The 24706-nt window shown below is 45.6% G+C and overlaps 1 protein-coding gene across 1 annotated transcript in view; it reads left to right on the top strand.

Annotated features, from left to right (window-relative positions):
- The window catches only part of SUCLG1 (succinate-CoA ligase GDP/ADP-forming subunit alpha), a 28487-nt gene extending 4071 nt beyond the window's left edge, over positions 1–24416 (top strand). The window contains 8 exon segments of the mRNA XM_075563066.1: positions 4705–4808; positions 10830–10946; positions 12851–13063; positions 13188–13245; positions 16595–16678; positions 17743–17894; positions 22571–22759; positions 24166–24416. Coding sequence (XP_075419181.1) covers positions 4705–4808; positions 10830–10946; positions 12851–13063; positions 13188–13245; positions 16595–16678; positions 17743–17894; positions 22571–22759; positions 24166–24192 — 944 coding nt within the window. The 3' untranslated portion in view covers positions 24193–24416.
- Positions 24417–24706: the final 290 nt, after the last annotated feature.

Below are 24706 nucleotides of genomic sequence, written 5' to 3'. Positions count from 1 at the left end.
GGATTTTATTAGCAGCTTTAAAGCGGAGGTAAGAAGTTTTTCAGCAACTGTAAAGGGATGCAAGGCCATCTGAGCCAGGGTCTCCTATAGTTAGGTCTTCCAGCATAAATAGGGAACAAGAGCCAGTCTTTTTGAAACTCAGGAATATGGCATTTCAGGGCCAGAAATTGAAACTTAAAGTCCAACGGGGTGCACATCTCTTTTTGGAAAAAGAAGACAAAAACCCAGAAGGATTTTGTTGGCTGATTTCAGCAGGGGCGCTAGAGTCCTGGTCTGTGCCGACTGCTGAGTTGTCCTTCCCCTCACTCCCTGTGTGATAGTTTGAGCCTCCTTCTTTGGACGCTGGGACTTTTCTGGCAGTTTCTGTTTTGCTGAGAAGGTAACTACTCTGTTCAGATTGCCACCTGCTCTTTCCACATGTTTGCCAAGTTGTAACAGCCTGTTTTTAGCATCAAGGACGAGTAAGTGGTGTTTCCGATAGTAGTAGCTATTGCTATTCCTTCAGAGAGCTAAACCTTTAATTCAAATACACAGAGTGGCCTTGGTCTAAATGTACCTTGAAAAAGAGATTTGATTTTTTTTTTCATCTCAAATTTCATCAACAATGGTGTCACTGACTTTGAGACTGATTTCAGTGTCTGACTGTAGGATTAGAAGAGGCATACGTTAAGGTAATATGTCTGTCAGAGAAGGAGATTTCATAGGGCCTTTCTTTAGTTGAAAGAAACAAACAGATATGCTTAGCAGGAACATTGAGCCAAGGGGATGATACCCTGGGCAGTCATAGGGTGAGTGTCTCACATCAGGCAGGAGAGGAGAGTACGTTTGGTGGGAAGGGCCAGGAATAGAGCAAGCTTTAGTTCTAGAGTGGGGTGAGTTTCTGGGATTGGAAGGCATTTGTGGTGATTATGGTAAGCCGTCCCAGCTTGCTAGCTCTTCAAGATTCCTCTGGGTTTCAGAAACCAGTCACCATCATCATCTTATGACCCCCTGTATAGCTAAGAGCAGTAGTCTTGAAAATGAGGCCCATAACAGGGAGCCCGTGAGTGAGTTCACATTTGGGATCTCCTAGGCTGAGCCCTCCGGTACGAGGTCATTTTGGATGACCCCAGGCAAATGGGGTTGGGGTAGGGCTAAGGATGGAGTAGAAGAGAATGGACTTTTTAGTTACAGGGAAGTCATGAGTGAGGAATCAGATAAACTTCTTTCTGTACTGGAGACGAAGTGTTGAGGATTTCAGGAGTAAATTGCAGGTAGTGCAATGTGGGGGAAAGGCCAGCCCCCACAACTAATCACGAGCTCAGTAAGCGCAGTTGTACATTTGAGATATATAAAGATTATCATAAAGTCATAGAGCATGAGAGAGAGAGAGGAAAGAGTAAAATAAAGAAGTCAGACACATTTCATAGTAACATACTCACCTGGATGCCCATGCTCTTACCAGCCAGGTCAGTGCACAGCGTGGGCCGAGGCGAGGTGGGGTGGAGACACCTGGGGTCCCCCGTTGATTGCTAACCAAGGCTTATAACTCTTTAGGGGGCGTGATTACAGGTAACCACTCATCACAGGAGGGGGCAGTACAATAGGCATACACATCATAGGAAGGGGATGAGCTAGGGGTGTGCATGTGACAAGATGGGTGGACCCTAGACTCAGTATGGCAGCCTAACCTTGGTCACCTTTGGGTGGGCTTGACATCCCTGGGCTCTCCTACAGGGAAACATTCTACTATCTTTATCTGAAAGGAGTGGGCCCTACTTGTTGTGGGATAAACAATGGTGTCTGCTTGCTTTAGATGGCTGATAACTCTTGGAGAGAATAATCCCTGACCTACTTCTGTTGACTTCCAAGTGTATAGTCATTCGCCAAGTGTAGCAAGCAGCTAAGTTTAGCATATATTTGGGGGAGCCAATTTGGGAGAAGTCTTTGTTTCCCACAGTGCAAGACCAAATAGAGTTAACTGCCTTGAGGACCTTCCCTTTAACCCAGCCCTGTGCCATAGACTACCAAAGCCTGTTTTTTGTTAGTCAGGATAGGGGGCCGGCTTTTGGAAGACTTCAACTCTCTTGTTCAACACATCATCCTTGAAGTCTGGCTCTGTAGCTTGACTGTTGGTGTTTCCCAGATGACGATTGAATAAATGAATGTCCAGGACAACCCCTGGGATTGGTATCGGTGCCTTCTTATCCTAGCAGCCTTGGTGACGCCGTTGGGTAAGGTGGGATGGCTAACTCCAGTCAGCAGTTCAAACCCACCAGCTGCTCTGTGGGAGAAAGCTGAAACTGCCTGCCTCTGTGAAGATGGGTAGCCTAGAAACCCTGTCTGGGTAGGGTGGCTCAGAGTTGGAGCCGACCTGATGGCAGTGCGTGTTTGGTTTTCAGATCCCGTGTTGCGTGTCAGGCGAGTTGCGTGCTAGCATGCGGTCAGGAGTGTCCTAGGGTCACCGTAGGGTTGCTGTGAGCCGCAGTCGCCCTGACGACTGAGTTAGGTATAGGCGGATCTTAGAGTGCACGTGCAGAGGGCTGTGCATATGTGAAACAAGGTATAGGTGTAGCCCTGGGAGTCACATGTTTACGTTAGTTCACACACCCACATGTTCGCCTAGCAGGCCTCCAGCATCCACTTCATTCGATGCTGTTGTACGGCAAGGGTATTCCTCACACAGGCGGCGAGATCCCACAGGACTAGGAGTCTGCGAGGTGAGCTGCTACTGGTCACTTTCCAGTTCTGCTTTTACGAGCCCCTTAGATGTGCTCTCCGGAGCTCTACCGAGTTGATCCCGGAAGGTCTGGAGTTAGGAGGAGGAGGAGGTAAGGATCTAGGACTGAGGCCACATTATTACCAACTGAGGCCAACCTGTTTATCTTTCTCAGAGGGCAACGCATTAAACTGTCTGGTATCCCCTTTCTGAAATTAGTGTTAGAGTATTTGTGGAGGACCAGACTTTACAAACAAAAGACAAGTATTTTCCTTTTAATAAGTACACCTGCTTTCCTGTCCGCCCGCGTCGGTTCCAAAGACCAGGTCCTTCATTGAAAGTGGAGGATGACGTCATTAAATCACAAAATGGAGGATGGCCACATCTTTATAGTATTGCCAAATTATATGTTACAATCAGTGGGAATCACAACCCTGCTTTTTGTCCATTAATTGTTCGTTTTGCCCACTTAATTGCCCGTTAAGTGGACACAGTGCTAACCCTGGCAGCCAGCATCACTCTCGCTCCCCCACCCCCCGCCGTGTTCCTGACTACCCGATGTACATCATTAATATACATAATAGTAATGTCGGGTGAGCTAGTAAGTGTGGAATAACCTCTGATCTTGTCACCTGAATTTGTAATCTAACCTTCTACCTTCTGGCCTGAAAACTGATACTTTTTCTGCCCCTTCCCTCTCCTGGCCCACCAGGTTTTTTGTTTGTGTTTAGAAATCCAGGATTGGAGGAGCAGGTGCGATCACCTCAGCAGGAATGGCAATGGGAATGCAGAATGCAGCTATTCCAGAACATTGTGGTTTGGGGCCCCAGATGGCAGAGCCATGAGGGACTGGCTCTGCTGTTCTCTGCTGCACAGCTCGGCGGAGGCAGGCACTCAGGCCACAGAATCCTGTTTTCATGTCCAGTGACCAAGTCTCAGGAGCTTAGCTGAGCCCACTGTGTCAGGATTTGATTTCCAAAAGTTTCTCTTGGCCTCTTGCTCAGCATACTTATGTCACACACTCAGAACAACCTCTCCATGAAGGCCAAGGGTGAAATCTGATCCAACTCTTCCCTAAAGGTAGAGAGAATTCCCACGTTCAAAGCAGTCCGAAACCGAAGTTGTTTGTATGCAAGACAAGGAACTGGAAGGAGTGCCCGAAAGGTCAGAAGCAGATGTCGAAGTATTCTCAGTTACAGAATCTAATGTCCAAAGACCCACAGGGCACGAGGCTGTGATTCTGGGCAGAAAGCATTGTGCAGACCTTGGACTAACTGATGAGACTCTTTTCTGGGCAGCTTTGTGGGCTACCTCACGGACACCCCTTGTGCTTTGCACGGGCCTGTGATGGGACATGGCTCTGCCTCTATTAAGGAGGAGTTTTGTTTTCTTTACAATGAATTACAACTCATACTGAAGGCTACCGCCCTTGACCTTCAGCAGCAAGTGCTTCAAGTCCTCCTAGCTTTCAGCAAGCGAGGTTGTGTCACCTGCATCTCACCAGGCAATAAGCCTCCCCTATCCTGATGCTGTCATTGTGCAGCAGTTCTCCGTTCTCTAAGGTCACCATGGGTTGGAATGAACTTGACCGCAGTGGGTTTGATACGTGGATTTTGGCCATTTTTCCTTGAGCCAAGTTTTCTTTCTGAGGAACAAAAATGATCCATTTCACCTTTTCTTTCTCAAGGTAGCAAAAGCTCTAAGAATTCAAGACTGTACAAATGTGCTTGGCACAATGGAAGGATGTATGGGTTGTGATAAGAGTTGTACGAGTCCCCAATAAAATTATTTAAAGAAAAAAAATCCAAGACGGTGGTTCTTGGTGAAGAGGCAATTCTGGAAAGTGAAAACATGTCTTTTTTTGTTTAATTTTCTAACAGCTTGACTTGGGTAAAAAGTGACACATTTGCATGATGACCAAATAAGTCTGTATTGCGAGATATTTTTCAAGGGACATTCCAAAAGCTTGTGAAAGTTGTAATGTGTTATGTTCCCTTTCTTTTCAGTGCAGCAACGTGGAATTCGACATTGTTCCTATGAATCTTCCCGGAAAAATCTCTATATTGATAAAAATACAAAAATTATTTGCCAAGGTTTCACTGGCAAGCAGGTATGTATATCTGGAACTTTTTTTTAATGGTGTAGATTAAAGATAAAAAATTAAGTACTTTTTGGTTTTTAATGCCCCCAAAGCAATCATACATGATCGTTGAAGGAAAGCCGTATGTCATGCAGGAGTGGACTGGCATGTGAGGAGATTAGCTAAAATGAAAGTTGTATTTATCAACACGTACCTAAAAATTTTAAAAGGGCTGGGTGCTAACAGTAGCCACCTTACCATGTTGGAGATTCACCTACCGTGTCTTAGCAAGTAGAACACAGTTCACTTTCCTCCAGCACTGGAACCGAGCATGGTTTCTTGGATCAAAACCAAGCTGAAGTGGACAGCATGTGTCCTTGTACAAAACTTGCTCACAGTTCAGCACAGAATCCACGTTCGGTGATGGAAAATGCTCGAGCCCCTTGTGGATTGTGGGCACTGAGATAGGTCCGTTTTAGGCTCTCGGTGGTAAATGCTCTTCAAGGAGGTATGCAAGCCAGATTGTCTGAAATATCTTAGTTCATTCTCATTCATCCATGTTTATTCTCCTTCCCTCTTCACCTTAAGGGAATTGGTTTAAATGTATCTGTGATGTGATTCCACAACTAAATGTAACAGGATTTTCTCGGATTGTCCTTCTTTTACAAATTGGCATATAGCCTTCCAGTTTGTGCCTGTAGACTGTGCGTTGTAAACAGTCTATTCAGAGAATGTATGTCACGTGCACCGTCTTGCTGCTCGGTGCTGTCAAGTCAGTTCTGACTCATCGCGGCGATCCCACGTACAACAGAATGAAACACTGCCCAGTCCCGTGCCACGGTTGTCAGTGTTGCGTTTGAGCCCATTGTTGCAGCCAGTGTCTCGGTCCATCTCCTTGACAGTTAACCTTTCTGTTAACTCCCTCTTTACCAAGCATGATGGCCTTTTCCAAGGACTGGTTTCTCCTGGTAACTTGTCCAAAGTACAAGGGATGAAACCACAGCGGCCTCACTTCTAAGGAACATTCTGGGTATACTTCCAAGAAATTTTTTTTCCTTTTGGCAGTCCAAAGTATTTTCAATGTTCTATGCCAACACCATAATTCAAGTGCGTCCTTTCTTTCTTGATCTCCCGTGTTCGCTGTGTAACGTTCACACGCATGTGAGGTGATGGAACATACCATGGGCTTCGGTCTCACCTTAGTCCTCAGACTTCCTCCATCTTTGGTCTTCAACACTTACAGAGGTGTTGTGCAGCGTGACACATATTTACAAATATCAAATGAGTGTAAAACAAATTCCTAAAGGTGAAATTGAGTGTCAAAAGTTGTGTGTTGAAAATTTTAACAGATATTCCTAAATTGTTCTTTAAAGGTTTTATATAAATTTATACTACTTCTGTAGTTGATGGGTGGATTAAGAAGAAGAAGAACTGCTATCAAAACAATTAGACGAGCGGTTCTCAACTTGTGGGTCGCAACCCCTTTGAAGGTTGAATGACCCTTTCACAGGGGTCACCGATTCATAACAGTAGCAACATTACAGTGATGAAGTAGCAACGAGAATAATTTTATCGTTGAGGATCACCACAACATGAGGAACTGTATTAAAGGGTCAAGGCATCAGGAAGGTTGAGAACCACTGAGAAGATTCAATGTGTCTTAACGTGGTGTCATTCTTAGTCTCAAAGGTGCTATGGCAAGATTGAAGCAGTCAGTAATGACTTTTGGAATGGGCTGGCCCACTGGTTTTGGAAAGGGAACACTGGCGTAGCAAAGATAGCTGTAGACAGTATGTAGGTAAACAATGAAGATGCTCTGATAAAACTAGTAGAGTTCCCCAGTCCCAGGATAAAGTGTTTTTGCCTCCCCTTGATCATTCCACTACCCCCCGGGGCAGTGTTGCTTACTTTGGACTTATTTAGAGGATAGTATTTAATAAACAGATTGCTATAACTTGTGTTTGAAAGCCCTTTGAAAATGCTTTAAAATGATACAGCTTTTGGTGCCTTTGTTAATGAGCTCGGTCAGAAGTCTCCTGGCTGACTTTTTGAGCTCTTCTTGTTAATCAGTTCTCATGTAGATGTTGAAGGACCACAGTGCTTCAAGCAGCAGTCTGTGCTTTTAAGCCGCAGGTTTTCAGCTTTCAGGAGTCGTCAGGGGATATTTTTTATGTAAGATTTAGAGATGATCTCAATGTAGTAGTTTGCAGGGTTCATCCAGCCACAGTGACACCTGAAAGGCTGAAATCCAGGAGGATTGAAAATCTGGTCTGGTTTTTATTTTGTTTTTTAAAAAGTAATCGAGAGTCTGGACTGTCTCAGCCTTGTTGGTTCAGAGTGTCTTAGAGTGGAGGTAGTGATGAGGTCTGAAATCTAAGGCTTCTCCCACAGGAAATTTGCATTCCATCTTGTTGGTGGTGTTGTTTTAATACTCATTGTCCCGCATTTGGAGGCGTATTTGTGTGCGTATTTCAGAGTAGGTTCCAGCGATGCGGATTTCCAGTGGGTGCCATATAATTCCTTGTGCTGGTTTTTATGAGCTGTTAAAATGAGTCTTAATTGTGAGCTGCCTGGTGAGAGTGGAAAACTATAGAAAGTAACTTCATTTTGAGGTGAAATATTATCCCTGTGTAGCACTACCTGCAGACCAGATATGCCGGTCCATTGAATTTCATCAGCAGTGTGGTTTACAGCAAACCAGAAAAGCCCAAACACGCTGCCATAGAGCTGATTTCAACCAAGAGTGACTCTGTCCCCAAGGGTTTTCGAGTTTAATAGGAGTAGAAAGCCTCGTCTTTCTCCAACAGAGCAACTCCATAGGACAGTGGAGAACTACCCGTTTGAATTTCTGTGACTGTATTTTGTTGTGAGTCCCAACTTGTGGCCCTGTGGCTAGCAGCCCAGTGTGTCACCCACTGCCCCACTAGGGTTCTGGGTCTACGGCTGTGCTCCGAAAAGTGGGCTGAAATGCCAGTTTGGATTGTGTTTCTTCGTTGGTTACTTTTAATCCTTTGAGTCAAAATCGACTCCCCCACAGTGGATTTGGTTTCGGGTGGGATATTGCCTTCATGTTGACCTCTAGGTTCTTATATCCACTGCAGTGGCTACACAGAACTCACAGACAAAATTCATGATTAGAGTTTCCTAAGGAAGTCAGGAAGTTGTAACACCACTGAGACACGCTCAGGGTTGAGTGGTTTATCAGGACATGCTGCAGCGTTCTTTCAGGTGTGCGAATGGGCACACCACGCCACTGGAAGTCTCAACCTGACCGCATTCAGCTCCAGGTCTGTGGGTCAGCAAACCCAGCTTCCCCTCTCAAGTGCCCAAAGGCACCCCCCTCTGCAAGCCAGCATCCTGCACAAGAGCACTCAGCTTTACTTGTGTGGGTGGGGAAGCACATCCCTGGTGTCCATGCTCTGGCCCCTGGTTTCCCAGCTGCTGCTCTGATATTATAACTGTCTTCTGCAGCCAGGAGGTCCACTGCTCAGCGATCTCTGGTCCAGAGGATGAACTCCACTTTGGGCTCTTGTTGGTAATGAGATTCCACCCCGAGCTTCTCCGAGGACTCATTTTATCTGCAGCAGATGGTGTTGGCCAGGGAATCCTGGTCTCCCTAATAACCAAGTACTTCTTAGGCACATCCGATCACTAGCTTCTCCTACCTTCTTACAAGACCCATGCACAAAAAGGTCGTTGGTGGGAGTTAGAGACCGTGGCTAGAAGAGCCACGCTAAATAATTCACTGTCCCTGCTGGATAAATGAATTCTTTTGTAAAGTAACATAAAAATAAAAACAATATTTTGCTCCTGTAATAATTTTCAGATACTTTTTTTAAAGAGATCATTTTATTGGAGGCTCATATAGCTCTTATAACAATCCATACATCAATTATATCAAGCATATTTGTACATATGTTTTCAGACACCTTAAAATACATTTTCTTTTTTAATGATTTAGCATTTCCTTTTTTGTGATTAAAAACATTCTTTTTTTCTCTACCAGCAAAAGTCTGCAGTTCATACTTCGGGTAGCACTGCTTACAGGCAGCGCACCCGTCTCTGATTCTTTCCTGAACTCTGCTGCTGACTTTAGAAAGTCAGCATTCTTGGGACAAAAGTTCCGATTTTAAACACGAGGAAGTTCAATCAGAGCTCCTAAAGCCTCTTTTAAGACTTTAATTTATATTTTTATTATTGTTTTTTAAGGCTCTAATTTTTGTGTGTTCGATAGAGCCTCGGTAGTTAGGGCAGCATCCTAAGTCCCTGTAGAATGACTGTAGAGATCCATTCATTTCCCCCAACAACGGTTTGTCTTTTTTGGTGCCAAATTGCAGTGAACAAAGCAGACACAGAAATCTTGGAAGTATTACATGTTTTGTGTGTGGTGGAGAGAAGCACATCCCAACATCAAAGAGTAAACTATGTATGTTAGAAAGTATAAACAATAAGGAAAAAATAAACCACGCAAAAGAGGTATAGAGACGTGTGTGTGCATGGACACGTGTGACTGCGGTGTGTGTGCACTCGAGTGCGTGCGAGTGACAGTCCCTCAGGGAAACAGGAAGCACATTCTTCAGCTGAGAGCAGCAATGGGCGGGGGGTGTTCGAATTTGAGGAAGGAAGAGGGCATGCATGATGATCTAGGATATTTGGCAATGCCAGGAAATATTTTGGACTGTCATAATTGCTGTGCTACTGGTATGTAATAGGTAGAGGCGATGGCCTGCTATGGTCACTTGAGTCAGAATCGACTCAAGACAGTGAGTGTCGGGCAGTTTCAGGAGGTGGGGAGAAACAAGATCAAGAGAAACGTGGGGACCCGGGGAGTTGAAGCCCAGGGAACAGGAGGGGTTCTGTTAAATCAGTGTCAGCGTGTTCTGGCACACGATAACTTTGCTTCCTGAAAGCTTGGAGGACTTGAAGCACTTGCTGATGAAGATCACAGACCGCAGTACCGATTGCAGCTCAGCGTAAAGAAAACCCACATCTTCATCACTGGACCCATAGACAACACGATGAGCAGCAGGAATAGGTCAAAGCTGCCAAGTGTTTCATTTTGCTGGATTCATAATCTGTGCTCTTGGAAGTAGCAGTCAAGGCAGCAAAGGACCGATTGCATTGGGCAGCTCTGCTGCACCTGCCTCCTCCAGGTGTTGAAGCACAGGGATGTTACTTTGAGAACCATGGTGCACCTACCTGAGTCATGGTATTTGCAATTGCCTTTCACGTCTGCACGGAAAAATCAGAACGTGCGAAAGGAGGACCACGGAATTACTGCTGCATTTGAGTCACGGTGCTGATGAAACCACGGACGGCAGAAGAGCAGGCATGCCTGTCCCTGAGCAGAACCAGAATGCTCCTTGGAAGTGAGAAACGTGAGGCTGGATGTTAGCAGTCGCTTGGTAAATAGGGGGTCAGCGAAAAGCAGGAAGGCTGTCAGGACATAGATGGGTGCACACACTGGCTGCCACAATGGGCTCCAACAGGACAGTGATTGTGAAGATGGCGCAGGCTTGGGCATTGTTCTGTTCTGTTGTGCGCAGGATCTCTGTGAGATGGAATCCACCCAGTGGCACCTTTCAACAACAAAGCCACCGAGTATTCTAGTCAACCTAGGTTGCAAATGCTGGATAGATATTTTGACTTTGCAGAGTTGTGCTTCAGGGTTTCCTTGTTTACTAAGTTGTTGGGACTGCTGGATAGCCTGGTGGCATGTCAGTCGTACCCACTGTGTTGCCAACCGCTAGGCTCGCAGTTAGCTGGACCCACCAGCTGCTCTGAGGGAGAGAACGGAGACGTTCTACTCCCTTAGACTACCTACCGTCTCAGAAACCCACAGGAGCAGTTCTGATATGTCCTGTGGGGGAGCCTTGAGTCAGAATCTACCCCATGGCAGTGAGTTTGGTTTCACTTGAGAATGCTGGTTACATGTCATTGTTTATTCTGGCTAACCTATTTTTCCTTTGCCTACAGTGCTTAGATGACTTTTGCTTCACTTTGGGCTTCCCCAGCCTGCCTTTCTCATAGGTCTTGGGCCTTTTTCCCCAGGGCACCTTTCATAGTCAACAGGCATTAGACTATGGCACCAAACTGGTTGGAGGAACAACCCCAGGGAAAGGAGGCAAGATGCATCTGGACTTACCCATCTTTAATACTGTGAAGGAGGTAAGGGATGGTAACTAAGTTTGGAAAGAGAAGAAACGCTGAGAAAAGTGATCAGATTTTGGGTAGAGATCTTGATTGGATCCCTTTTAGAAGAGTCATTTGCTAATTTACAGTCCAGTAACCTAGAGAAATTGAAGTAAAAAAGTTTACTTTAGTCCTATGAGGTCAAAGCTGTTTGGTAGTTTAGGACCCCCCAATTTATAAATCCATTATGTGTAGGTTTGTAATTTTACTTTGAACTTCCAAATAGAATGGATACATACATGCATATAAGTACACACATGTACATATGTGTTTCAGTGTACTGTACTTTAAAAAGTAAACAATTTTATTTCATACATTAATATAGAATATAAATTTTTTTACCTTAAAAATTATATATTCTCTATAGAGGTATTTATAAAACATATACATTATTCTGTAGAGGGCTTATTTAAGTGTGTGTTTTTTTTGGCTGGAATTCTTTTACAGTTTTCTTTTTCCCTCTAAATTTTATTATGACTTAAAATCGAGAGAGGAGCATTTGGAATAGTCTGGAAGTTCCTTGAGGGATATCGTTTATTTCTCACTGCTCTGGTTTTACAGAGCCCTTTCTGAGTCGATAAAGGGGAAACCTTCCACCCAGTATCAGTTGCCAGCATAGTATCGCGTTCACAGCCCAGCCTCTACTGTGTTGAGAGACTGATGAGGCAGGTGCAATATTTTCAATAAAATGCCTGTGGACTGACTTCTTTTGATTTTAAACTCCTGGCATTTTGGGGGGAGATCTGCCTGCATCTTTTTAAAAAACTTTTTTCCCTTTTGCTATCCAGATACCTTATTATTATTATTTTAACGAACGGTGTCGTAGAGAGCGCGCCCCAGTCTGAATCCCTGGACAGTCATACAGGGGTGCTTCTCAAAGGCATTGTCTCTTGCTTCTGCCCTGTATAGTTGCACTTGTATGTTCTATACTTGAGTACCCAGATCCCTTACAACATCCTGTAGCATAGCCTTGCCAGAGGCTGATGTAGAGCTTGACCAAGGTAGCCTTGACTTTCAGAACGAGGCAGCCAGCTGTATACACAAAGAGCAGAGGCCTTGGAATCGATAGACTTAGACTTGTATGTTGATTCTACCATTCCCTCTCTCTGTGGCCCTGTGCAAATTACTTAATAGCTCTAGGCTTCTGCATCGCCATGTACAAAACGGATACGGAGCACACAGGTTGTGGTCAGTCCTTAGATGAGACCTGTGCTGGCCCTCACCGGCCACGAGTAGGTGCTGCTTGCTGCTCTTGGAAAGTCAGAGATGACCACCAGGCTGTGGCTTCAGGCAGCTTAGGTTATGGTGGGACGGCCATGGTCATGGGTAGAGAGATACTTCTGTGCTGTTCCAGAGAGAGAGCGAGCGAGCAGGAAAGGCCCAAAGCAGCCTCGTGTCTGCAGAGAGAACTGAGGCTCGGTCTCCCAAGTACTTTGCACGCGTTTCGAGCGCTCATGTGATAATAGAACCAAATGCTTATTTGATGCATGCTTACGCGTGGGCATTTTAGTTAGGTTTATTTCTCATAAACTTAGATTTAGAGTAAAATGTCAGCTAAAAGAAACTGCCCCAAAGCCACTACATTTTTGCTGTCTCTTGATTAGATTTAGTAAACGCCAGGGGCCTTCTAAAGGTTCCTAGGCAAATTCCATTATCCTGTAATTGCATTTTCCCACAAACTCTGGAGAGCTGGATTCTGAGTGGCTCCGGAGCTCAATAGTTCTTGCTCTTCTGGGCAGTGGTCCTTGATAGGTGGGGCAACACCTTAGCCCGGGTCTGGATACAAGAGGACAGGGATGAGGGTACAGTGCTCGCAGGGTTCAGGTTGGACTTTATTTTACAGTGTTTCCAAATAAAGTATTTCATGATTACTGTTTCAGGCCAAGGAAAAGACAGGAGCGACAGCATCAGTCATTTATGTCCCTCCTCCCTTTGCTGCTGCCGCCATAAATGAAGCTGTGGAGGCAGAAATGCCCTTGGTGGTATGCATTACCGAGGGGATCCCCCAGCAGGACATGGTCCGGGTCAAGCACACACTGCTGCGCCAGGGAAAGACGAGGCTGATCGGGCCAAACTGCCCCGGAGTCATCAATGTGAGTAACCAGAGGGAAACGGCCTGGGGTCCCCGTCTCCTGATGCTAGCCAGCTTTGAGTCAGTCCACGTGAACATGATCATGCAACCACTTTCCCCCTCTTATGTCACTGATATGTTTTCAGCCTGGTGAATGCAAAATTGGTATCATGCCTGGCCATATTCACAAGAAAGGAAGAATTGGTAAGTATGTTTGTTGTTATGGTCTAAAACAAGGTCTTTGCTTTAAACTCTTAGAACTCAAAAGGAAAATCTGTGACTATGTCAATTTGAGCAAATCCTTTAGACTTTGGTTTGCTGAATGCCCAACATTGGTCAGGATGTGCGTGTGCACATGCGTGCATGTGCGTGCGTGCGTGTGTGCGCATATGTATATCTTCAAAGAAAAGAATGTGGCTGTGAGATTTTTGAGAGGTGAAAAGAGGTTGATTGTGCATGGACTATTCCATTTGGTACCAGTGCAGAAATCTTCAGTAGCCTCATCCACTTCGGATCTTTAGGTTAGAGGTTAGGGGAAAGAGTGTTTTAGTTCTACAGGTACTCCTGGAAAGGACAGAAGGTAACATCATACCAGTGTAGCAGTGTCACTGGCTCTCCAGCTTGCGTTAATGGCAGTTAATAAAATTATATAGCCGTTAATGAAGTGTATTGAAAAAAGAAATGACAGGATTCCAGATCAATGATCTTGAACCCTACCCCTCACCTCCTCTTGGCTTTCCGGAGGCTGGAAGTTGAAGTTCCAGGGCTCCTCACAGGAGGAGGCTATCAGGGTCAGCTCTGGGGGAAGGTCCTGGTCATCAGTCTCCCCCTGGTGTAGAGCTGCTCAGTTCAGGGACCCCAGGTCCAAAGGTTGTGTTCTACTCCTGACTTTTCTTTCTTGCTAGTAGCGAAGTCCTCCCAACGAATGATATTTACCTTGAACATAGCTTTATGCTCTCAACCACATGTCACATATTTGATCCCACCCCCTCCGATCCCTTCCCCCCATTGTTTTTAATATTGAGATAATTAGACACGCATAACAAATTTTACATTGAGATACTTTATAGACTTTCTCCCAATGGTAACACCTCCATAACTATGACACGGAGACTAGGAAAATCAAGACACTGACAGGACGCACTCAGATACAGCCTGTTGCCCGCCTCCTTCATGTTGCTCACTGACCGTCACACCCAGGCCCTTCTTGCTTGCCTGACGACGCCGGCATCTGGGCACATTTCTGATTTTCCAATTAAGACACTTTTCTCCTGCTTTTGGGTCAGGAAGAGATCAGCAGTGATGCTCCGGTTCTGTGCTGACTCCTTTTTGCATCAGGCCAATAGAGAAGCCTTTTCTCACCAGGTGCTCTCAGTGTTGAGCCTATTTCCAGGCATAGAATGCGCTCAATAAATGTTTGCTGAAGTGGTCAGAACTGAAAACTCCTGTACACCTCCTTCAGCCAAGTCTGATTCCAGGAGTTGTAAGCCCATTCCCTTACTGGACCCTAAGGCATGACAATCCCATCCCCAAGATGCCTCACTCGTTAGGTGACCCCTATTCCTGGTGTCGTCATTCATCTGTGCCCTCTCGCCTTAGCACAGCCCCTCCTTTGGGGACCTTTTCCAACTGAGACTGTTTAGAGACAAGAAAGACCATATCTCACATCTTTTTGAGAGTGAGATCAGGAAAAACCTCAACAAAAAAGGCACATTTTAACTTTCCGTCTGTGTCATGAAAGGTGGTATGAATTTTTGTCTAATAGTGGAGGTGGCTCAAGGCCAATTGTCACAAAGCAGAGAACAGACATACCTTTACCCTATTCCCACCCCTCTCCTCTGCTGGGTTCGATATTTTGTTGCAGTGGCCACACTGAAGTCAGACAACATTCCCAGTACTGGTGTTTTTTGGGGGAAGTTAACAAGTTACCACAGCCAGGATCTGAAAACACGGAGGACACAGTCACTGATCCACAGCCACACCTCTCCTCAGCCTGTAGCCTTCTCTCTCTCTCTGTCTCTGGTCCTGAGGCTCAAAGCCAGGTGGTCGGTCCCATCCATGGGCCAGGAAGCTCACTGCTCTACCTCACAATGTCATTGTTTACACTCCGTTTCTCTTCCCTTTCTTCTGGTCTCCTCGCTCCTGCCTCTGGTCTTGGTGCCGGACGGCTCTGTTGTCTCTGCCGCTTCAGGCAAGGATTTCAGATGTGCTCCCGTGGAGACTCCTTCCTTGATGGGCTCGGGAGTTTCCCTCTCCTGCTCCAGAGATGGCTCTCCTCTACACAGTGGAATGGCAACACAAACCGACCAGGCCCACCGGTTAAGTGCTTCACACACCTTATTGTCCACCCAATCCTTTTGTTCAGAGTTACAAAGACACGGATAGATTCTGAGCCATATTAAGGAATTTGACTCCACCACAGGGATGGGCGTGCTTGTTACTGTGTGGTACAATTACACTAAAAGAGCTAGCTGACAGTGCTTTGTAGGGCACTGTCTAGGAGTGGCCAAGACACACACACACCTTTCCTTTCCTTTCCTTTGACTTACTTGTGCAGAGACTCTGAACCTTTGTGTACCCAGATTCGAGATTAGAAGATGTGTACTTTTGCACAGTTTACACTTAGTGTCCAGTAAGTGTGCAGTGATCATAACAGGATTTTTGCCTCCCTCTGACAAGAATTCATCCTGGAGTTAAAAAGCATCTTCTGTGTCTTTAAAGAATGCTCTGAGACAGAAGTTTAAAGAAAGCAAACCTCGGACACCCTCGAAATAGCCACCCTCCTGTCAGCACTCTGATCTGCATCATGGCATGGTCTTTAACCCAAACAGAGTCTTGTGTTTTAAGTGTGTACATATTTTAGACAAAGTATTCTAACAGCTGAGTTACTTGTTAACCTTTTAAAATTGGGGATCCAATTATTAGATTTTTCTTATTCTAAAACCTATTGCATACATTGTGACTTTTGCATTGAGCATTTTCCTGTACCTCAGCCAATCATAGTGAACGACCAGCTGCCATGACACCCTTCCCCACCTCCATATGCACCTTGTCCAGCCCATGATATAAAGGAAATTAGGTGGTAGGTTTGACTCCAGCGTGACCTTGATCTTATTCCTGATTTCTTTTTCTTTTTAAAAAAATTTCCCCCTCAGTTTTCTTGATAGTTGCTCTAAAGTCTATATTTATTTGGAAAATAATTGGGGAAAATAGTGTCAGGAGGAAGGTGGGTAGCATGTGACTAATGCTGGTTGGTAGACATGGGTTTGGTGGATTAAAGTTTGGGTGCCCGTACGCCTCCTCTCGCATCTTCTGCCCCCGCAAGGCAGGATATATCCACCAAGCTCATGTGGACATTATCTCCTTCATAAATACCGATCTGTCTTGACCCAGTTTTGTTGTCATCAAGCAACAATAATTAAAATCATTTGAAAGCGTTAGAATGTATTTTTTATATGCCCATAGTGGTTATCAGAGTATTTATGATTATGTTGATTGTCTGATAGTCTGCCATATGAATGTAAGCTAATATTTTTGAATTTTCTTTTTCAAGGTATTGTGTCCAGATCTGGCACCCTGACCTATGAAGCAGTTCACCAGACGACACAAGTTGGATTAGGGCAGTCCTTGTGTATTGGTGAGGACTATCTGTTACGGTTGTTGTATTAGAGATGGTGCCATTAAGTGAGGACAGTGATCACTGATTTATTTGCAAGTAGATTTGATTAGACAGGTTTTGTGATCTTGGATTTACTTGAGTGTGAAGCTCCTAGGTATCACTGTTGCTTTAATTCCTAGGCCCACATTTGATGTGCAGGCCGCGGGATGAACATCCTTGGGTCTTGTGGCTGTTGGAGAGCTAGGTCTGCACATAGCGCTTACTTTGAGGGCTGGGGAAATAAAACAGGGTTTCTCACTAGGGTTTTTATTACCATAGTTAATGTCAGGTGCATCACACTTATTTCTTTATTCATTATCTCATTCTTAAGGCAGCCCTCTGAGCCATCTCTGAATTGGGAAATTTTACAGTTTTATTGGTGAGAAAATCAAGGTTGAGGAAGGTTGATTTTCCCACATCCTGTTTTTGTGCCACATGATTTCAGAGTTTATGACCAGAAACCAGGCAGACTAAGTCTGCTCTCAAATCCTTACACCACCTTATAAAAGCCTTTCAAAATTAGGTTTGGTTGTTGCTGTTTAAAAATTTTTAAATGCTCAAATGAGACTCCGTAGTATTTTTATTACGCTTCAGCTCTAAATGCAGGTTGCAGACATCAGCTGGGTCTGCAAAGCGCGGTGCTAGACAGCGTGGTGGGAGTGAGAGCAGGCTCGAGACAATGTTGCCTAAGTCCGTCCTCTCCAGCTTCAGTTTGCAGACACTAAGCGGAGAATAACAACAATGACGTATCATAGGGAGCGTGGGGAAATAGCAGGCCTAATATACCTTTGCATTTAATAAATGCAAGTTCCTTTTCTCAACTTTGGTTTTCAGAGGTAAATTGAAAATTAAAGATCAACCCTATTTCTAATTTAAAAGACCGTGACTGCCAGGCTGTAGGAGCGTCTGCAGATGCTCGTGTGTCATCTTGAAATCATCCTGTGCTTGTAGCAGAGTCCCTGTGGAAATGGCATTCCTTGACCTAAATTCCACGGTTCAGTCATCCGTTTTCCTTGGGTGTTGATATTCCTTTATATTTTCAGGCATTGGAGGTGATCCTTTTAATGGAACAAACTTTATTGACTGCCTAGACGTCTTTATGAAAGATCCAGCCACAGATGGCATCATATTGATAGGCGAAATTGGTGGAAATGCAGAAGAAGATGCTGCAGAATATTTGAAGCAACATAATACAGTAAGTTTGTGTTATGGAACATGTAACTGTTTGCTCTTCATCATGGTTTGGATCCGATTCATTGAGATGTATCTGTGTGTACTTCCACGTACCTGCATACGTAGTCATAGGTAGAGATTTACTTCAAGGGATTAGCTCATGCAATTGTGGGGCTTGTGGGTCCAAAGTATGTAAGTCATGCAGTCAGCTACAGGCTTCTGCAGACCCGTGTCTTAAGATCCACAGGCCAGGTGTTGAGAAGAACCCTCCTCCTCTGCCAGAATGCTGTCTGTTCCGAGGCCGCCCCACGGAGACTCCTGTTCAAGTGACGGCCTGATAACATCAGATATCACGCTGGAACGCAATCACATTATGGGACATTAACGAGCAGCGACCAGTTCTCTACCTGGCAAAACCACCGAGAATCAGACCTTGGCTACGTTTGCCCATAAAGTTAAACTATGACACCCGTTTTTCCTCTTTTTAAAATATTCTTTAATGCTACTTGTTTATTTTACAGACTTTCTTTGGTAAGGTTAATTTTTATGAACATATGGAAGAAACAATTAAACCTGTTTTTGTTAGTCCTTCAGGTTGGGACTCTTTCTAGGTTGCTTCCCCTCCCCCTTTCCCACGGTGTCTGTTCTCAACTCTTCTACCCTGAGCCTCTTCCCCATGGCCCACTCCAATTTGTGAAGCGTAAATACTGAATACGTGTCAAACGCAGTCGCACCTGCTAATAGCCCACTGCTTGAGCTGTCAGCTATTGTTGCCATTCCGTCTTCTTGCTCTGCAACATCGCTGCCCATCGATGTCATCAGGGACCTTGATTTCGTCGTCATCTCGCCATCCCCTTGGGTTTTCTTCTGCACCTTCTCCTCTTTAGTTTTCCCAGGATATATTTTCTTGCCAATCCTTAAGGGTAGATGATCCTCATATACTCAGATGGCATCAGACAGTTTCCAAGGTGGTTCCTACCTTAGAACTAGCTCTCTCTCTCATCTCGTTTGCACTTAGTTCCCAAGATCTGCCTCTCAGACCTTGCAGTCAGACAGACTCAGAGCCTCAGGTGTAGCTAGAGTTTCAGGCCTTGGTCTCACGTCTTGGGACCATCTCAGTGATTTCCTCCCTGATGGCTCTACGTCTTTCTGAGCAGTGACGCCCTGTGCGCCTGTTTGAAGCCACAGTGTCGGCTCCAGGCCCACCTGGCCATGGCTTCCTGTCTCTTTTCTTCCCAGGTCGCGTCCTGTTGGACATGCTACTTGTTTTCCTTTCCACCAGCTCTGCCTCATTGCTTCCACAGAGTCCTGAAGGCCTGACTCGCGTGAACTATGGTGTGTGGGGCAGAGAACGGTTCTCCTTGGTGCCCAGTCTGCTAACGCAGTGGGCACTAATAATACATGAAAGAAAATAGTCGATTGCTAGGAGGTTAGAGTAAAATGTTATTATGGTCTTTTGAATTCAGAAAAGCTGTTAAGTTTGCAATTTAAGTAAAAACTGACTTCTCTTTGGAAAGCAAAGTTTTAAGGTAATATGATGTAACACTGTTAAAATATAATTTAAAATTTTGGGGGGGGCAACTCTGAAGCTCTTGAGCAGCATAAAATTTAGTGGGGAAAAGCCTACCATCCACGTTTTCTCTTATTTCACATATAATTTTCTATTCCTGATGACTTCTTAAGGAGTTAACCTTCTTATTAATTAAGCAGTTCGCATGCCATATTATTTAAAAAGCATCTCACACAGTACTTGACATGAAAGAAAACTTTTTTAAAGCCACTGCCATTGAGTGGATTCCAACCCCGGGCTTCTAAGGGTTTTGTAAATCATTCGGGGAGCAGGCAGCCTCGTCCCTCCCCCTCAGAACAACGGGTGGTCTCCAGCCACTAGCTGGCCTCGCGCACAGGTACGAGTCTGAAGCTGGCCACGGCCACCGTGATGGTTGCTGCTGCTGCCGCTTTCCTGGGACCATGTCTGCCGTTACTGGCTAGAGCTGTGCCGTTTAACTGTTTACACGATTCTTTTATAAGATCCTTTTGTCCTCTTTGTACGCGGGAGGAAATAGGCACAAGTTTAACACCTTGCCAGTGATGGGTGCACAGCAACGAGCGGGGTGGGATTGGAAGCCAGGTCGGCCTGACTTCTCTGTTGCACCATGTGGGACTGCAGGGGTTTAGGACAGGCAGGAGGCCGGGCCTGTGTTTGGGCAGACACTGACACCACACGAACCCTTCTCCAAGTTCTTTGGCTTCCTGCTCCTCGTGGTCTCCATGCCCGTAGTGCCCCTGTTCTTTGGCTTTTCTCTGCTTAAGCGTCTCAGGTGACTCTTTTGGTCAGGAGGGCGGATTGTAAGCTTGTTTCTCATCCCAGGATCATCCTAGTCTTGCTTCCTTCCTTGTAATAATGCTCCCCAGTATTTGACAGGGCAGAGGGGCACCCAGTGGGAATTCGTGCCCCTCGCACGTGAGGTGCCAATCCTGCTCAGTCTCTGCGTGCACAGACACGTGACTCGTGGATCCCCTTCTATTTGTCGACCCCGCTGTGTGGGGTGCACAGAGATGCAGGAGAACCTGGTCTCTGTTCGAGGAATCCCCTCTCGGAAGGGAAGCCAGTCGAAAGTAGGGTGCTCCTGGGTACCGAGTTTGACCGCAGCTGAGGGCATTGGGGAGCATGGGCGGGGAAAGGGGGAGCCTTCTGGGGGAAGAGGAGCCTGCGCAAGGCTTAGCTATTAATGACATTGGCCAGGGATCCCCGGAGGTGGAGAACACTCTCCGTAGAGAAACGGGCGGAAAACAGCTTGGCGAGTTGGGGTGCCTGGAAGAGAAGGCGGCGGTCAGCAAAGAGCATTGCGAGCTCGCAGCTCAGGCCGAATCGCGGCAGCGGAAGCCCGCTATTTGTGACCATTCCCCGCCGTCACCCCAGTGAAAAAAAGAACCAGCGTCACCTCGAATGGCCTTGATGAGCTAGTACACATCACTCGTTTCAGTCCGTTTCCATGCGTGTGCGAAGTACATGTGCAGTGCCGCATGCGTAACGCTTCCACGACGCACCCGCCGGGCCGAAAGACGCCCGCCAGACGAGCCTGGGCCGCAGATGCAGGGACTGTTGTGGGCAGACCTGCTCTCAGCCTCCAGTGCAGGAAAGCCGGCCGTGCTGTTGGTTCCGGTGCGAAGGCTTCAGGGCGCAAGTAAAGATCTGAATTTTGGAAACCTTGTCTGTCCCTGGGAGCCTGACGACTTCCTCACCCCTAAAAGCTTCTCTAGTGAGATTGGAAGTGATACTGGTAAATGTTATTTGTGGATATGGAATGTTACTTTTGTCAGCTTCTGGAAGTTCTGCATAACTGAACTCCTGGTTTCCAGCTGACTACTACGTGTTACCAAATCGCCAGGAAAAGATCCATTCAAAGGCCAAGACCAATAGATTTTAAAGTTAACGGACTACAAAATTCACTGCTGTGGTTTCAGATTTCCACCACTGTATCTAATCTTTAAGAAATTACCTCTCAAAGAGTTTTTTGACGTGTCAAGGCACAACATCCACAGTTATCTGAAAAGCCATTAAAATGCTTTTCCCTTTTTTGATTACATGTCTGTGCAGGCCAGATTTTATCTACCCCAACCAATATAACATGGTGACAGATTGAATGCAAAAGCAGATAGCAGATTCCCTCGTCTATTTATACACTGTGCGTTAGAGAGACTTCCTGAGATGTAAAACATTGGCACTTGTCACCAAAATTTGTTTTGGTTTTGAAAAGAGTTTGTTTTGTTTTATCTTTAAAAAAAAAGATTGTTTCTAAATGAATTTATGATTATTTAAATTTTTTCCTTGGGATTCTAAGGGGTTCTAAGACCAAACAGTTTGAGACTTACTGCTCTGTGTAACAGGCACCTGAACCAAGCCAGTCAGCTGCCCTGTGCGCTGTTTGATGTGTCGGTTTTGAGTGTTACATATTCACATAGAAGTTATACCTCAGAACAGATCTTCAGAATAAAACCACCCGATCTCCTTTCTCAGACGTCATGACATTTCAGAGTGCTGGCCCATGGCCACCTAGCAATCCATTCATTAGTTAACAGGGAGTTAACTAATTAACTTTTAGTGAGTATTTCCCCAAACCCAGCAAACCCACCACTGTCGAGTGGATTCAGACTCAGTGCGACCCTAAAGACCAGAGTCAAATGCTGCACAGGATTTCTGAGGCTGTCTGTGAGGAAGCTGAGGGCACACTCTTCTGCAGAGCAGTGGGTGGGCTTTAAACCCCTAACCGTTCAGTTAGCAGCCCAACGCTTAATCCTGTGGATCACCAGTGCCCCTCAGTAAACTCAGGATGCACAAGCAGACTGTTTTAGTTCACACACGATCAAATGCATTCTTCTGGGTTTCCAGCTGAAAGGTCACCCATGGGTTTATTAAATGACCTATACCAGTAAAGTTGTATCGCATCAAAGATAAAACTTGCCCGGTGCTGTTTTCCTGAATGTATGTGGAAGAGTTGCATCAACTCTAAGAACAATGTGGTTTCATCTTCGTGTTCGTTTTCTTGGTGTAAGTGATGGACCTTCCCCCACCCCGGCCATTTCCCATTGGATTAGCCATCATGAATTTGAAGTCCAATTTTGATTGACTTCTTTCCTCCTCAGAGTCATATCCGGAGACAACATTCTTTGTTTAAAATACCACTTTCTGTCCAGGGTCCAAATGCCAAGCCTGTGGTGTCCTTCATTGCCGGGCTGACAGCTCCTCCGGGCAGGAGAATGGGTCATGCGGGGGCGATTATTGCCGGCGGCAAAGGGGGCGCAAAAGAGAAGATCGCTGCCCTGCAGAGCGCCGGGGTCGTCATCAGCATGTCTCCCGCCCAGCTGGGGAGCACCATGTACAAGGTGAGAGGGCTCTTTCCTCCGCGCCCCGATGGATGGCGCTCAGCAGTCTCTGCAGCCACGCCCGACCCAAAAGAACTTCCTGGCTAAAAACGTCATTTCAAGACTGCTGTTTGATGCTTTGCATGGAGTAAAATCCAACTTCGCAGAATGCAGTTCTGAGTTCAGAAGTGCCGGGAAGCCCATTTGAGGGCTGGGGGTGGGTTGCAGAGCCTTGCTTCTGGTTTTGTTTTTCCCAGGAGGCCCTTGGGGAGGACTCTCACCGCATAGGTCTGTTTGCAGGGAGAGGGCCAGGTCACCGGAAGTGAAACCTAGATGCAGGGGGATCAGAGGGAAGGGGCCCAGCCTTTTGTTTCTGGCCAGATGTCATTGTTGTGTAGATATTTAAAGATTGACTTAACTTTTTTTTTTTAAAGCTTTTGGCTGAAAATATTCTTAACACGATTTTATATATTCCGTAGTCTCTTGGAAATAATTTTGAGCAATGTCTCCTTGATAAGTATTTTGTGAGATTCCCGCTCCCTGTTGTGTGTGTGTGTGTGTGTGTGTGTGTGTGTGTGATGGCCGCTCCCTGTTGTGTGTGTGTGTGTGTGTGTGTGTGTGTGTGTGTGTGTGTGTGATGGCCAGAGCCTTGGAAGTAAACAGAGAAAGAAACCGTGTCTTGTCCTTCACCTTTTTTCCTCTGGGGAACAGTGTTCATGGACGTCTTCACCAGGCTGATGTGTTGTGCTCCTCCTTGGGAAGAATCAAATGGAGTCCTCATTTCATTGATTCTGTAAATGAGCCTGTCTTTTGGAATATGACATTATGTTCCACAGCATTTGAACGAAATCTGAGTGATTAGTCGGTATGTGAAGAAGAGTTTTATTTGAAAGCAGAGACAAAAACAAAAGCGAATGCCTGACTTCGTATTGGAGAAATGTATTGCCTTTCCCTCCACTAGATGGCAGCCAACATCTACACATGCTGTAGCTCAATGTCCTTTTCAGGTCTTTCTGTGCTTAACCATTTTGTACGCTTCCTTACTGATTCTGTGTTTATTCTGAACTAAACAAGCCTTCGGTTGCCATTGCCTTCCTAAAAGGACCAGTGGTGGTTCATGTAGAGCCTGGCAGGTGTGTGTGAGCACAGCCAGGTGTGTCAGCCCCCACTAAGAACTCCAGGGCGGAAGGGAAGTCTTCTGCTGCTTCCTGCTTGAGGAGGCAGGAAGCTGAAGCTGTACACCTGGCTTAATGACATGGAAGCTGACACAGGCTAAGTCCAAAGCTGGTGTTTTATACTCGAGCACCCTCATCCTGGTACATTGTACTTCTGACTTTGGGGAGCCTAGAGGATCTAACAATAAGCGATTTCAGAGTTAGTCTGACCGTGAATGTAATCTGGGTCTCTTCTTCTCTCTGTTTCTAAAGGAGTTTGAAAAGAGGAAGATGCTGTGAAAGAAATGCCAAACCAAAAAATTTCCCCAAACTGTGGAATGAATCATTATAGGAACGAGAACCAACTACCGTCTGCTCCTGCTGTCCACTAATTGTCAAAGGCTCTGTACCTGACATTGGTCTTTCAGTGCAACAGGAAGCCGAAACAAAGAATGTTCTATTCTGAGATGTCTTCACTTGACTGTGTAGCAGAGACAACCAATAAATCTACCTTTGAACTTGAATTTGGAACTTTAAGGCTTTTTATTTCCAATGTGGAAGAGCAGGAGAAACAATGTGTGTGTGCGTGTGTGTGCGTGTGCGTGTGTGTGTGCACCCTAAAGTGCTCTGAAGGAATGTTCCAACAGACCTTTGAGAGACTAGAAATCTCTGAGTGGGATTTACAGTTTAGATGTAGAGTGGCGTTTATCTCCTTTTGAGTCATGGTTTTCCCATGTGGAGATATAATACTACTTACCTTGCAGCGTAGTTTTGAGACTTGGAAATAAATAAACTAAGCCCCTGGATTGTAGTA

Source organism: Tenrec ecaudatus, chromosome 11 (assembly GCF_050624435.1).
Source record: "Tenrec ecaudatus isolate mTenEca1 chromosome 11, mTenEca1.hap1, whole genome shotgun sequence".
NCBI lineage: Eukaryota > Metazoa > Chordata > Mammalia > Afrosoricida > Tenrecidae > Tenrec > Tenrec ecaudatus.
This window is presented reverse-complemented; position numbering and strand designations above follow the sequence as displayed.